Below are 16,761 nucleotides of genomic sequence, written 5' to 3' on the forward strand. Positions count from 1 at the left end.
TACCATGTGATCAACTATGTACAGCTAGGATTTGCTTCTATTAATAATTTGCTAATAGCTATAGGAAAAAGGTCTTGATTGGTATCTTTAAAGAGGCACATTATCCATATAAAGCTATTCACATAGTGATTACATTGAGGAAAGAAAAGTACTCTAAATTTACCTGCATCAAACTCAAATTCTGCACCGTCGGCACTGGTATCACTTTGAAGACCACCTCCATTATCCAGGCCAAGTCCATCTTCATGCTCCTGGTCCATAGCAGCTGGAGGTTTCAGTGGCTGAGCTGGTCGGTGTAAGTTAACTACTTTGAAGGCAGGTGTCACCACAATGAACTTCATCCACTGCCGTGCCAAAGCAACTAATCCTTTCTTTAAGGTTACCAATGCAGGAAGCCCATCACTCTGCAACAACAATGAAAAACTTATTTGAATCTCAAAATACCCACTTAGAGAAGAAGAAACAAAAATTTAGAATTTAGATAATGTGTTCAACAATACTCAGTATTTCAAGTTGATAATAAAACCTCCTACAGCTACACATACATTGAGAATGTCCCTTGAGGGTTTATGGGCTTCAAAAGTTTGGGTTTCAGTGAAGGAATGTATTTGGAAAAAGGCAAAATCTTTAAGAGGGGATCTAGTGGCAATCGCTGATGACAGTGGCATCAGAATTCATTACAGCAGTTTTGGTGAGACCTGGAGAGTCTGTACACGGGCTGTTATTAAAGAGCAAGGCCACACTTCACCAGCTTCTGGCTTCCTGACTTGGCATATGGTCTTGATATCCTGATGATCTCTCTCTCTCTCTCATACACACACACACACACACACACACCATGAAGCCACTGTTAAGGGATTATCATCCTCACCAGAGCCACACTGATCCTTTGTTCATAAATTACCAGTCCCATGTATCTTATTAAAGTAATAAAAAATAAGACTCATATAGAACCCAAACTCTAAACACAACATTGCATATATAAGGCAATATGACTGCTTCAGGTGAATATGACACTAAACACTGGAGACAAAGCTGTTGTTTTGTTTAAAGAACCATTTAATAGACTTTATTATTTTGGCCCAAATGAAGACTCAAAATTTATTATCAGCTATTCAGATGATTCACTAAGATAAAAAGAAATAAAATTATTCACTGCAAAGATTATCAATCTATCAAGTATCTCTACTACTTAAATGTTAAAATGAACTGCTTCAAATTAAATGGATTTGTAACTATCGTGAAAGTTAACAATGAAGATGACTACAAGAAACTTTAGCCTCTTTCCTATTTTTGCTGTAGCCTAAAAGAAAACTGTAAATTCTTCTCAACTCTTTTTTTCTTCAATTCCTCACACTGACATAGATGGCCAAGAACCTCACACCCACTTTCTGAGAACATCAGGCCTTCTCTTTCCTGTCCAGGCCCAGTACCATCTGCCCCTCTTCCTTTCACATTTTGTAGAACATCTCCTCAGAGTTAATGCCTAAAACTTCTCTGACCACAACTAGGCTAGGCATGTCAGGCTTACAATGTACAACTTTGTCTTCAATTCCTAGAAAGGAGAAAGTGCTATTTCAGGCTTAGATATAAACATCTTTTTAAAACCTATCACTTACCATAGATTCTTTACACACCTGTGAAAGGTATGGCTGGCCATGAACAGTACTGATACATAGGTGTCTAATTTGGCTCTACTACCCAGAAGCCTAGACGAGACAAGCAATGCTCTCAAACTTCTAAAATCCCAATCCCAATTTGCCATTTGCTTTTGTAAGGGCAAGAATGAGTTGTTCAATTATATAGACTCCCCTCTATGATTAAGCACTCTTTACGTTATTAAACTATTAGGACTCTAGGGATTATTTCCTGGCTTGAAACTTATCTTTCAGCTTTCAAGATACAACTGTCTCAGTTCTTCTATCTTCTGTCCCTTCTTAGTACGCCGCCTAGCTTTATCCAACCTCTCTAACCTTCTTAAAGTTTTTCAGAATTCCGACTTTGACCATTTCTCATAATCTATCAAGCCGAGAAATCTTATCTATGTTGACAGCTTCTACTATACATATATATATATATACATACATACACACATATATGCATATATATGTATATATATATATGTGTCACTCTGAAAGTGTCAATCAGAGCACAATGTTATCTACTGACCAAATTTCTCAACCTGTCCATCAGTACTATTGCTACAGAATAACAGTTTCCTTAAAGCTAGTACTTACTAATCAGGTGTGGTGGCCCATGCCTCTAATCCCAACACTCAGGAGGCAGAGAGAGGTGGATCTTTGAGAGTGTGCGGCCAGCCTGCTCTATAAAGCAAGTTTCAGGATCTACACAAAGAAACCCTACCTCAACAAACAAAAAATTTAAAATACTAACCATTGTGGCATCATCAATGATGGAGTAATTTGCTTGGTGGAGGTAGTGGTGTAGAATATTACACAGTAAACATGAAGGATTTTCTTGGAGAAAGCGAGCAACTTTTGTAAGTCTATTGTATTTACTTCTTAAAGGGAAATGTACACTTTTATTCTGAAAACCAAACAAAAACAAAAGACTAAGAATTATAAGAGATCCTAAAATCAAAGATATCTAATAATTAATAACCTGTAGACCTGGTACCTTCCACTATTATGGAAGTGAATCATTTTCAGTAATCAAGCATGTCTGATACCTTATATGATTAAAAGACACACCTCTAATGCTTCTGTCATTATGCATCCCATAACAGCACAAATCCTCAAGGTTCCCTCAGTCTCTAACTTGTTTAAAGATGACTTGAGTTGATCAATGGGAACTAGCCATGCACCAACAGCTGGGGTTGCAGTACTTAAAAGGTTCAGCTGCCTTTTAAAAAAAATTAAAAAAATTATAAGATCAAACTTTATCAAATTGTCAAACAATCATATATATCTATAGCATTTACTAATATTTTACTCAGGTAATATTTTTCTTTTTAGTCACTAACAAGTTATGAACTTATAAGAAACGGACACTTGGAAAGGAAAAATAGGCAAACATGTCTGAAATAAAGAATAAAACAAAAGTTTTCAGACAGCAAACAAGTAAATACAGCTAAAACACTAGGAAAGAAATTGGGCTAAGTAGAGAATACACAATGTCTAAAGAAAGTATCCAATGAGAAAGATAGGAAGAATAGCCATTTTAGCACCCACACAGTATTAGACATGTCAGAAATTATTTCAGTAAGTACATGAAACAGAATAGCATGTTGTCTAAAATAAGGAAAAACTGTCAATGGACCAAACTACATTTTGAATTTTTTTACCTAGAAAATGCATGTGTAGGAGATCTCACATTGGTGGGAGCTGCAAAACTAAACCAAATTTCTTTAATAGTTAATTTCATGCTACATGAATCTGGAGGTGGTGGCATTAGAGGTAGATCTTTTTTCAAATCATCAGATTCAACTCCTTCATCCTACATCAAAAAAAGGCAACAATTTAAATATGTATTGATTCTGCACAACCACAATACAGGCTTACTAGCAATTTTTTCATTCATTAGGCTTAACAGACTACACCTTTACCTAAACCCTTGATCTGTTTCCAGTCCCCACAAGGTGGCTCACAACTGTCTTCGCTCCTGTTTGCAGGGATCCTAACCCTCTTCTGGTCTTAGTGGGCACCACGTACACAAGTGATGTACCAATACAAATGCACAAAACACTCTCCCATGTAAAATTAAAAATAGATACATCTTTAAAACGTATGATGGGAAGTTCTGCCATAGGTGAGAGGGAAAGCACACTGAAGTAACTCTCCTTTAGTGCACAGCCACATCTGTCTCATGCCCTTCATTAAAACTCTAACTCAGTCACCAAACAGTTCTGAAGAATAAGAAAACTAATTAATTTAAAATTTAATCTATTATTATTGCGTAGGGGTGTGAGCAGGAAGTGTAAGTGTGGGTACAAGAGTACCATGGTGCAAATGTGGAGATCAGAGGACAACTCTGTGGAGTCAGTTTTCTCCTACTGCTTTTATGAGGATTCAGGAAATCAAATTTTGGTTGCCAATCATGCCACCTAGCAATTGGCTCAACCTGTTAAGTCATTAGGCTGTTCTGGAAATTGATTAACTCTACAACTATGGACCAAACAAATCAGGAGCTGGGTAGATGGCTTGGTGAGTGACAGCATTTGCCCAGCAAGCCTGACAACCTGAGTTCGGATCATCAGAACATTAAAACAAAAAACACACACTCTCCAGGCAGTACCACATGTCTGTAATTTCAGTGTTCCTACAGGGGACTGGAGGTGGCGGTGACAGGAGAATCTCAGGGTACTCCAGACCAGCCAACCTGGTTTCCACAGCATTGAGGAAACCTGTCTCAGGTAGAAGGTGTCTCTGATCTCCACATGTAGGCTATGACATGCCTATATCTACACACTCACATCTGTTTTTCATACACAGAGAAACACAAATAAAGAATCTTAAGAAAATGGGGTTCAAAGGTGAGTATAACCATGACTACTAGATGCCCACAACCTATTTCTCAATGAAAGGGTTTTTTCTTAAGTTTTTTTTTGTATACTCTCAGAAGTGTATGTATATTTGCATATACATTCACTAAATTCTTGCTTGAACTAGACACTTGAATAAAGTTTTTCATATATGGTATTGTTTCAACGTTCAAAATTCTATAAAGCCAATGGCATAGCTTACTGCACTATTACAACAACAACAAAAAAAAAGGAAAAGCTAAAAAAAAACTTGCTTGTCCAAGGTCATCAAGCAGTTAGTGACTCAACCTCCACAATACAGAATTTTAAATACTTTTGTTGTTATCATATGCATAACAATTAAATTCTACTACATTAAAAATAATAAACTGAATATAAGGCATTACTTAAAATGCTATATAAAAAGCAGATAACAGAAATAATTATTATCCATATAAAATATCACCAGTAACAAGTATTAAAATGACTTTTAAAATAATCAAAACCTAATTAATTAAACTTACATTCCTTAAATTCTATAAATTCATTTATTTAACAAAATTTTATTAAACGCATAATATAACTGAGTATTGTGCTAAATGATACTATAATGGCCAGGAATATGCACCACAGGTATATATTTCTATACCTAACTGTACTCTAGCCATGGTATATTCAGCAAAATGTAACAACTCCCAAAAAGGAAACGACGAGGAGACATGTTCTAGAAATTGATTCTGAATTGACTGTGTAGTTCCCTAATTCCAAACTACTAGTATCATTAGAAATTCACCAACTTGTTCATCTGAGACTGAGTTTCCATTTATGTCAGAGGAAGGACTGGTTCGGTCACAAGGAAGGTTATCATCAGAGACATCAGTATTGTAGCCGCTGCCCGTAGGAGAATCAGAAGAATTATTGGATGTCAGCACTCCACCCCTTTCTGTGACATTAGTCTTACCCATAATTCCAAAACTGTTATACAAAACTGCCCCAGACTGTCTTCCTCCTATAAAAATGAAGGGAGTTATCTGTTAGAAAAAGAGCAAATATGTGTTTTACTGCTGTACTATAAAATACCTGTATATAATAACTTCAAGACCATGTTTTCCTTATTAGCCTTTGCCCTTGTCTAAGAGAGCTATGTATGACTGCCTCACTAGTATTTCAAGTTATTGTGTAACGTGCGACTAAACCAGAAAGTCTTATTACAACTCAACTTTCCTACGTTAAAGCATTATTCATAACCACATGACTTACTCTCTTCCTTTCCTCCCCTCTATCTTACATAAGAAACAAGTATAAATAAGTAGTTTTCAGTAAATGAAGAATTTACATAAAATATTTACTTCTTATATGGCAAAGCTCTAAACTCTGAAAAGAATGTAATACTCCAGTGAACTCAGAAATTTCTAAATCCTGCTGTTCTGTGAGGTTGCAAGGTTTGGAAAAGAGGAACTGTCTCTCTAGCTGTGGAAGGAAATATCACTGGTGTAACTGGGAGCAATCCACCTCTTGTAGGTGATATCAGGCATCACAATTTTTGCTGTATTATGTTGATTCAGGTTGCTACAAGTAACAACGTTAAATACATTTCAGCAATGTGGGACTGAATTGCACCCACTTCAGCAGAAATCAGGGTTTAAAAAAAAAAGCTTACCTTTTATAGTTAAATTTTCAAGTCCACATTCAAACATTATCCAGCCCCATTTTTCTTGACTGGGACCTATCCGTGTTACATCTGGGATAGCGTGCTGATCTGTCTCATCTACAAAAGTAAATTCATCCAATTCTTCAAGAGTAAATAAAACTTTGGACTTCTCAAAGGGAATGGCAGTGATGGCACAGGTCCCGATGTCTATTATTGAGAGAGCACAATGAAATATTTTTTAAAGATAAAATACAGATATTAATATTTGAGAAGATAAATCACTCACAATGGTTATCCTAAAAAGGTGTATTAGTATTCTACAAAGATAGAAAAATAAAACACTTTTTTAAAAATGCTATCTACAATGATGTAAAGAAATTCTAGATTAACAATGAATTTATCAATTATTTTTAAAAAAATCAGAGTATCCTGTCAACAAAGGTAACAAATTCCTACATAATCCAGCTTTGTGGTAAAGTACTTTAAAAAGCTTCATGATTTACAACAAAATTATTTCAATTATGTGGCCTGAGGACAAACATTATTTCCTAGGAAAAGTGTAACTTTTACTAAAAGACTGCTTTACACTAACATTTTAAATAATTGTAATGTATTAAACATTGTTATGAATTTATTGCTTACAGATGCAATGAAGTAAAATGTACCCTCATTTCCCAAAGTTTTATGATTATTTAATTACTTCCATTTCTATTTAAATCTCTTGAACTTACTTTTAAGTGTGGGTATAAAGTGAGAAACTTATTTAATTTCCTGAGTAATCTACTGCTGTAGATATGAAAGCATACCTAACGGAAAGCACTGCATTCAGAAACCTACCTCATCTCTCTGTGGTTATCAAATTCCATGAAACTGAGAATCGCAAGCATATGTATAAAAATTTACATTTGTTCAGCATTTTTATGCAAATGAACCTTGAAAATTCATGGCGAGTTTTGTTTGCAATGAGTTTTTATTCCAAATGGTGAGTTTCAAGTTATATAATGTAATGCTTATGTTCTGGCATAATACATAAGTGCAAATTGATCACCACTGCAATCTACAGAAATTTTAAAACTCAAACTACAGTTTTGCCCCAATTTTGGGACTATAGTTAGCAGGTAGTTCTAAAAAAAAAAATCTCTTGAAAGTCTCAGGTCGGATGCTGTGACTTTATACACAGAATGATGAAATAAGTCCTTTGCTGAATACTTTTATGCCAACTTGATACAAGCTAAAGTCATCTGAGAGGAGGGAACCTCAATTAAGAAAATGTCTCTACAAGACTGAGTTGTAGGCAAGCCATGAAGAACAAGCCAGTAAGCATCACTCCTCCACAGCTTCTAATCAGCTCCCGCCTCCAGGTTCCAGCCCTGTTTGAGTGTCCTGTTCTGACTTCCTTTGATGATGGACTGTGATGTCAAAGAGTAAACCAAATAAACCCTTCCTTCCCTAACCTTCTTTTTCATCAAAGTATTTCATCACGGTCACAGAAAACCTAATTAAGACAAACCCTGAGAGAGGAAAAACAGTTACACTGACCTAGAACACAGACAGGAATCATGACACCTACAGAGCCCACAAGAAAGGGAACAGATTGATAAAACCATTTGTTCATTTGGGATTGGTTGTATGACCAACATATGGATTTTGGGAGACTAACATATGGATTTTGGGAGACTAACAAAATTTTTGTAATTCAATCTGATATTCTGAGATTTTTTTTAAACTTCTAAAAGGCACTAGAGTTCCAAAATCAAACAAAATTGAAAAAAAAAAAAAAAACACATAAAAACCACTGAAATGGTATGTAACAGCTCTACTTTTCTCTTTCAGTTTTCTAGGGATATTAAGAAAAACTTACTCTAGATTAATACTTTAATTAGTTCCTTTTAATAATCCTCACAATTTTAATTTTTAAAAAGCCCTATATATGATGCTATCTGTTCTATGAGCAAGAAATAGAAATTAAAAGAAAAAATTTCTAATTTAAGTCCTAAAACTTACTTTGCTTTCCACTCTACACACAATATAAGTATGGAACAGTTAAATATCTCATATGTAGAAGCACCTTTCTCTTCCTTACAAAGTCAAATTACTGCACTATTCATAGGAAAATATTCTATTTTGGAAGATGACACATTTATAAATGCCAAAGAAACACAAATATTTTGAAGCCTACCTGTAGTATCAAGACCTCTAAGTTGCCCATGGACTCGATGGATATTCAACTTGGCAGCAATTTCTTTGCCTTTCTCTGCTCCAGCATTTGATCTAAGTGACCCAGATGACTGTGGCTGCATCTTGCTGGCATGAACATATCTTTCAAAATTTGATGTTTTACTAGGGTCTACATTATTTGAAGTCTCTTCAACCACACCTCTTAATGAAAACAGAAAAACACAATGGTTAACATTTAGATACTGTAGTCCAATAAAAACATTTAACTAAGTTGTTTAAAAAGAACACTGTCTAAATTAAACCAATAATAATATTACCTAAGTGTTTCTTAAAAATAATTATGAACAATTAAGAAAATTAAGGTTTTTAACATCCAACAAACAATCATGGCTTGCATTATTAAAATCTTTTTACCTGTTCATACGAACTTGTGTAGCAATTCTGTCAAAACACAAAGCCACCAGGGAAACATGAGTCACACTTCTACTAGGAACTGAGGCTGGAGATTCTTCCACTGAGGCTTGTAACAAGCATAAGTTAACCTAACACACAAAAGTCACAGATTTCAGAATTGAAAAGTTAAAAAGCATATTTTATACCTAAATCACAAATAAAAATAAAAAAGAACCTAATAATAATATATAGACATATCTGAGGGTAATGAAGAAGAAACTTTTAAGTTCTCAAAACAGCCATAATTCCTGCTAGGATATGTTCACTAGTGCAAACAATAGTGGCAAAAACGTTATGCAAGTAATCAACACTTTCTGATTGAATTTAAGGCCTGATCTTGATAGAATTCATGTCTGGAATTATTAACTGGACCAAGATCCAGTGGCTAGGTAGGCCATAGAATCTGGGGAAAATCTACAAATACTGTTCTGCTAAATGGACACATTATTAATAACATTTTTCCCAGGTATATGTTTATACTCATACATACATTTATTAGTGCATCCCTCAACACTCATTAAAGAAGCTGTTTCTCTCTCTTTTATTAGTATCGAGTTTTGATTGTATTCTTCTCATTTCCTTTTCTACCAACCCAATTTTGTGTCTTTTTTTTAAAGATCCTTCAAGACCAGTCTGTGCTGCCCAAATATTTGTGGATGAGTATTCTCCCACTGGAGTGTAGTTGACTACGCTTTTAAAGAAAAATACAGATACGTTTCTTTTTGTAGTATATGGCAATAAAGAAACTCACAACTTGTCAACAAGTTGTCAACAAGGGAGTTAGAGTACTCATTCAAAAATAGAACATTTATTTCTCTCCCTCATTCCCAAGTCTCAGGAATCAGTGAGTAAAATAGGAGAAATGTTAAGAGCCAAAAGTGGTGCATAACTTCTGTGAAACTTTAATTTAGATATGAGAAGACATTGCACAAAACTAACAAAGGATATGTCTTTATGCACAAGACAAGCTAACCCTAGCATTTATGATACTGAGGCTGGAGATTCTTCCACTGAGGCTTGTAACAAGCATAAGTTAACCTAACACACAAATGTCACAGATTTCAGAATTGAAAAGTTAAAAAGCATATTTTATACCTAAATCACAAATAAAAATAAAAAAGAACCAAATAATAATACATAGACATAGCTGAGGGTATTTTGCTTGTCTGCACACTACTGGAGAAAGGCAATCATCAATATTTCTAGGCAACTTACAACAATGATATGCCTGCAAGATGAACTGTTGCAATGGTGATTCAAATGTTATGGGAATAACCAATCACTTTCTCATCGAATTTAAAGCCTACTCCATGAGATGGAACCCATACCCAATAATGTTAACAGGACCAAGAACCTGGTCTAGATAAGGACTACTAGACAGACAGACTACTAGATAAGGACTAGTCGTGGGACTATGAGAAAGCCCTATTATTCTGCTAAAGGAACATAGCAATAAAATACCTCCTAATAGCATACTGCTATGTCCATAAATTGGAGTTTCAAAAGGAAAAATGACTCCTAATGATGAATTGTTATACCCATAGATCAGTGGTTCACTTAACCCCTCTCAGAGAAGCTTTTTCTTAATGGTGATTAACATAGAAACCTGCAACTGGACAATGTGTAAAAAGAGTCAAGAGATTTTGGAGCACAAGGTCCTATATGGGATATCTTCAATGAACCCTTTCTCTCAAAGATCTATGCAAAAGAGGAAGTGGAAAGATTACAAGAGTCAGAGTTGATTACTGACTCCAAGGAAACATGGTCTTCCAGACACAGCAGGACTGATGGATATATGAACTCAAAGTGGCAGCAAGCGTAAGACCACCCATACAAATAAGAGCCAGATGTGACTAACACTAAGAGAGGAAGGGGACATGAGTCCCTACCCATAACCAAAAGCTGTCTACAACTGACATCCATTGGCTAAGGAAAAACCTGTATTCTCAAATAAAGTTTCACTGGGTATATTAACCATGCCCAGTAGTTGACTAAACAAAAAATGAGCTTAATGGTGTGTTTATGGTTTATGGACTTTCTGTCTCATTTTGCTTTGGTTAGGCATTTTTTGACTTTTTGTATTTTGCTTGTTTATTTTGATATCCATTTTATTTTTAAATGTTTATATATATATATATATACACACACACACACATGATTTTATATATATACACACACACACACACATTATATTTAAAAAGAGAAAGGAAAAAAGAACATGAATTGAGTAGATAGGGCGGTGGGGAACAATCTGGGATAAATTAGGGAAGCAAAAATATATGATCGAAATATACAAATGAAAGAGATTTTTCCAATAAAAAATAACACTAAAACAATAACAACAAAGAAATCAAACTAGCTATAATCACACCATAAATAGGGGCTCAGCAAAATCCTAACCCTAATCTGACAGGTTCTAGTTAACTGACGGCGGCTGCCTTGGGAGTGTCAGCTTTCAAGAATATAGCCCCTGATAGTTGTGAACACACTGACAGAACTAACTGTTGGCTCAGTGGGTTTAGAAAAAGAGCACACACATGAGATCTGGAAGGAAAGGTAGTAGTGCAGGATGGAGAGAAGGGATTGAGGAGGATTTGATTAAAACACAGTATATGCATGCATGCATGCAATTCTCACACAAAAAAGCCACAATTTAATTTTTATTGGATGGATATGAAACATTTTAAGAAATATTTACTAAGAGTCTGCTATAGTAAGCTACTTATAATATAGTAAAAGTACATTAGATCAAGGAAAAGGAATATATTATTTGATACTGCAAAGTATTTGACTAATATTCCCTGTGAAAGTAAAAGATAAAACATATCAAATATGCTTTCCTATATCAGGGAAATGTTTCTGAAAAGCTTAATATTACCTTTGGTATGCTCACATTAGCCTGCAGACCTTTAATTGTCACATTATCTTGCTTTGTTGTAACATTTGTCTGAATTTGCCCCTGGTTAGTTGTTCCTATAACAGGTTGCTCAGTTTTTGTTCCTCGAACATCTTGCTTAGGGGACAACTGAAAGGATTGAGTAGAAATTATTCTCCAGACATTTCATAGGTTATATAGCATCCACACTGCCATGTGTATTCACTATGTTGTTACACCTCCCCAGTCTACATGACATCAACTATCCTAAAATACAATCTTGAAATTCAAGCAAAAGCTGGCAAATAGACCAGCTTGTCATTATGAAAAAATACTATACAATAAAATTAAATCCACTTATGGAGAAACAAAGATGGCAATAGTATATATTTATAATGTTATTATTACTATTATTATTATTAATTTTAGGCAAACTGAACTCTACAGTCTTAAAGGCTGACTTTATTTCTACCAACTGGCTCCTTATTGACAGTGAATAATTCAAATTTCCTTTTTTAATACTGTTCTTACTGTTCTACCCTAACTAACTGAATGTAGCACATGAAAGCCCAACATAGGATGAGTAATAATGAGTTCGCCAGAAATACTCAGGCTCACTTTCACATCTACTTGGTAATAATCCACATGTGACAGGGAACCATCAAAAGAGCACCACACTGTGACTGCTAAGCAACTGGTGTCGCAGCCGGAATAACAGCAGTAGAAGTGTCACAGGAGAGAGTGTGACTCAAGTCACTGAGGTGAACAAGAAACAACATAAAAATAAAAGGAAGTTTAAAAATATGTGTACTTTTGGTTTTTAAAGCACTAAAATATTAATTCTAAAGAATGTTTACCACAGGGATGGAGAAATGCTCAGCATTTATGAACATATACTGCTCTTTCTGAGTAAAACAAATTTAAAACAAAATAAATCTTAAAAATGTTTTCACCACTTAAGGACAAGGCTTGTTTAAAAATATTTAGAACTAAGCTACTTTCAAAACAAAAGAAAAAAATAAAGCTATGATTTTTAAGTAGTACTACTTAATCCACAGTAGTTATTTGTGGTACATTATTGATAAAATTTGAAACATTCAAGTTTTTCAAGTTGGCATATTCTGACACATGGTGAATATTCAACTTGCTATGCCCATTGAATCAAAAACTTCTTACATTTTCTGAGAAGGTAGTCTTACTATTTTGGACAGCTTCTCTAAGGACTTTGGCGTGAAGATCATCTACAATTGCAGCTGGGTGCCGGGTACTAGCACAATGAACCATAGCTTCAATATATCTGATGAGAGAAAAAGAACAATGAAAAATTAAAATTTCGTTTTCTATTATACTAGGCAGTGAAACTTACCACCGTCTGAAGATTTACAGTTCTTCAATACAGAAATGCAAAATTCTCAATTATATCTTTAGAAATTCTACAGGGAAAATATTACTGAAATTTTTAGACCTACCATCACTCCCAAAGCCCTGAGATTGGGCAGGAACATTTGCCCCCAACAGAAACAATGTTCAACATTTTCTATAGACTTCCACCTTACACTAATATCTGAAACTTGGTTTTTTAATTTATCCTTGCCTGATATATAAAGACATTAGGATTGTACATACTAACAAGTTATTGTATAGATACTATGAATCTCACTTATTAAAGGAGAAAACTTCAAAAATCCCTTCTGTGCACATCAGAGCATCTAACTGTACTCAGTACCAGTCAATCAACATTCCTCTGCCCCTTCTCTCTCCAACTGGACTCTCATAATCACTATTCTACCATTAAAATTCAGAGACTTAACTGTTTCAGATGCACATGAAATAATTCCTGTAAAATTTGTCTCTGCCTGGCTTATTTGATTTAACCTACTGACATTCAGTTCCATTCACATTGTCACAAATTACATGATTCAATTGTCTTATGGCTAAACACCATTCCACAATGCAAATGTAACAAACGCTGTCAGTTAGTGGATATGGGTCATTTCCATTCTTAGTTGCCGTAAAGAGTGTTGGTGCATATGGAAGGAAGATGTTTCTTCAACATACTACTTTCATTTTCTTTGTATATACCCACTAACAGGGTTGCTGAATCATAGTAGTGTTGTATTTTGCTTGTGAGGAACCTCAATATAGAGCTGTGTTAACCTACATTTCCATAAACAATGTACAACAGTCCCTTTTCCTTTTTATATGGTCATTCTTGTTGGGGTGAGGCAATATCTCATTATAGTTTTAATTAGCATTTCCTCAGGGATTAGTAATTTTTTTCCATATACCTGTTGGCATTTATACATCAATGCTGAGAAATGTATACTTAGGTCTACTATCTATATTTAATTTTTTATTTAATGTTTTAAAATATTGCTAATAAATTTTTGGTATTCCTAATATATTCTAAATATCCACCCTTTGTCAAATGATTGATTTCTAAATATTTTCTCCAATTCTGTGAACTGTCTTGTGTCTGCTAAAACTTTTAATTTGTTGTAACGCCATTTATCTATTTTATTTATTTATTTTGATGCTATGATTTCACCCCCACCTCCACACAGCCCCCACAAGTGAAGAATTCTTGTACATTTTAATGTCCTAAAGTCTCTCCACTGTCCATTTTGTGTGTGGGGAGGGTAGTTTAACATTGCAGGTATTCTACTTAGGCTGTTAATACATTCTGAGTTGGTATTTTTGTTTTATGAGACAGGATCTTGGTTTGTAGTTACCCATATTGGCATCTAGATCATGAGTCTCCTTCAGCCTCTCAAGTGCTGCGCACAAAGACATGTGCCACCATACCTGGCTTTTGAGTTATCTTTAAACCAGTAAGTCTTTTAGAATCTCTTAGACAACTTCTTATATTCTTCATTAGTATGATACTTTGCAAGAATCTTGACAATTTACCAGAGAAAACTATGTACTCCAATAAAAGGAGTATTTTCATGAAAACTGGTCCTGAGTCTTATCTGAACTTCTTTATTTTCTACGCAATTCGCATTCTATTTTGTTTCACTTTGGCTTTTCCTTGTGTCAATTTTATCTCCTTAGACTACACACACCTCACACACAGAATAACTATTATTTTCCCTTTAGCTCTTCAATTAACTAGGAAGAATATGAAATAATTACTTCACAAGCATTTGATCGTTTTTGCCTGCTAGTCCAAAGTTAAAAGACAAAATATTTTGTAACTATTGTAAAATGCCAATGTATTTACCTTGTATTTTTACTCAAAACAACTCTTATGAACACTATCACATTTTCACATATCATGTAAAATATGTCACTTTATAAGGCAGTAGTTCTATTTTTAGACAAATACCTGTCTAAGGCTTCAGCCACCAGTGGAGTCAGAACAACATCAACAGTTCCTTTTACTTCAACAATGGCTGTTGTCTTGGTCTGAGCAACAGGCTGGTCCAGGGTCCACTCTTCTGTTAACGTTTCATCATCTGTATTATCAACAATTTTCTTGTCTAATGGAGTATATGGTGTGCTATACAGTTTAACCAGAAAAGTAAATATTTAAAAGAATATAAACAAGTTAGAACTTCTTTAAAGTGCATAAACATTCAAACTATATTTATTTCAATAAAAAAAATTCAGACTAATATTTCACATCTAAACACTTTTCAAAAGCAGGTCAAATGAGGTACTAAAATGCAAAATGGCCAAAGATGCCAATTATATCACATGCGTTCACCCACTGAGACGGCAGGACAGAACTAATGGGAGACCACCAAGTCCACTTGGAATGGGACTGATGGAACATGCGACCAAATCGGACTCTCTGAGGGTGGCTGATGGTGGAGGCTGACCGAGGAGCCAAGGACAATGGCGATGGGCTTGGTCTCTACGACATGGACGGGCTCTGTGTGAGCCTTGTCAGTTTGGTTGCTCACCTTCCTGGACCTGGGGGGAGTTGGGAGGACCTTGGATTCAACATAGTGTAGAGAACCCTGATGGCTGTTTGGCCTCAAGAGGGAGGGAGTGGGGGTGTGGGTGGAGGGGAGGGGAGGGAAGGGGGAGGAGGAGGGGAGGAGATGGCAATTTTTAATAAAAAATAAATAAACTGGGAAAAAAATATAAAAAAAATATTTTTATATATATTTATTTACTTGATAGTCCTGTCCTAAAATGTACAAACATATTTATCTACTCCTACACAAAAAATTATTTGGGGTAATTTATTCTTAAGGTAGGCTTAAAATCAAGTACAAAATGGCTATTACTCAGAATAAACTCTACTAATCTCATAATCAAGAAGGAATATGACTCTGAGCTTTAAAAATGCAATTTTAAGGCACCTCTACTCCTAGTTGTTTGAAGACTAAGGCAGGAAGATTCCTTTAGCCCCAGAATTCAAGGTCATGCTGGATAACATAGTAAGATGCTGTGTCTAAAAATTAAAATAAGACAAAAAAAATCTTACTTTGAAGTTGATCCTGAAAGTTGCATCCCTCTGTCTAGCAAAGAATTAGCAGTGAGTCCCTGTTTGATGACCTAGAATAGAATAAAATGTTGTTTATAGTCTAAAATTTTAATTATTTCTTCTTATGATAAGCAATATTTGTTAATATTCAAAGTAACCTTGCTATTATAATCTTAACATATTCAATATAAATATTTAACAGAAAATATTTCATGGATAACTGCAGGCAGAAGTTTCTGTCCTGCCTGTTACCACAGCCGTTCAGTCCCAACAAAATACACACACTTAAATTAATTATAAATTGTTTAGCCTATTAGCTTAGGCTTATTATTAACTAGCTCTTACAACTTAAATTCATTCATAATTCTTATCTATGTTTAGCCATGTGGCTTGGTACCATTTCTCAGTGCAGCATTTTCATCTTGCTTCCTCTGCATCTGGGTGGCATCTGCAAACTGAGCCTTTCCTCTTCCCAGAATTCTCCTAGTCTGGTCGCCCCACCTATACTTCCTGACTGGCTACTGGCCAATCAATGTTTTATTAAACCAATAGGAGTGACAAATCTTTATAGGGTACAACAGCAGGTAACACTGTACTTTATTCAAGTAAGTGACAGAGTTGTGAGGGTGGAATGAGAGTGACAGACGAATGAAACAGGACTTTCAAATGTCTTTCCTCCGTGAGTT

The 16,761-nt window shown here is 35.0% G+C and overlaps 1 protein-coding gene across 8 annotated transcripts in view; it reads right to left on the reverse strand.

The window, feature by feature from the left end:
- Kiaa1109 (KIAA1109 ortholog) overlaps positions 1-16,761 on the reverse strand; it is a 178,000-nt gene that overhangs the window by 84,382 nt on the left and 76,857 nt on the right. For all 8 annotated transcript variants that reach the window (XM_038346963.1, XM_038346965.1, XM_038346970.1 and 5 more), the window contains exons 30-41: positions 16,076-16,146; positions 14,966-15,139; positions 12,814-12,934; positions 11,641-11,787; positions 8,724-8,851; positions 8,311-8,510; positions 6,141-6,338; positions 5,278-5,489; positions 3,305-3,456; positions 2,712-2,862; positions 2,395-2,547; positions 164-404 (exon numbers count right to left, since the gene is read on the reverse strand). In XM_038346963.1, coding sequence (XP_038202891.1) covers positions 164-404; positions 2,395-2,547; positions 2,712-2,862; positions 3,305-3,456; positions 5,278-5,489; positions 6,141-6,338; positions 8,311-8,510; positions 8,724-8,851; positions 11,641-11,787; positions 12,814-12,934; positions 14,966-15,139; positions 16,076-16,146 — 1,948 coding nt within the window. The remainder of the gene's footprint in view (positions 1-163; positions 405-2,394; positions 2,548-2,711; positions 2,863-3,304; positions 3,457-5,277; positions 5,490-6,140; positions 6,339-8,310; positions 8,511-8,723; positions 8,852-11,640; positions 11,788-12,813; positions 12,935-14,965; positions 15,140-16,075; positions 16,147-16,761) is intronic.

This window comes from Arvicola amphibius, chromosome 11 (genome assembly GCF_903992535.2).
Source record: "Arvicola amphibius chromosome 11, mArvAmp1.2, whole genome shotgun sequence".
NCBI lineage: Eukaryota > Metazoa > Chordata > Mammalia > Rodentia > Cricetidae > Arvicola > Arvicola amphibius.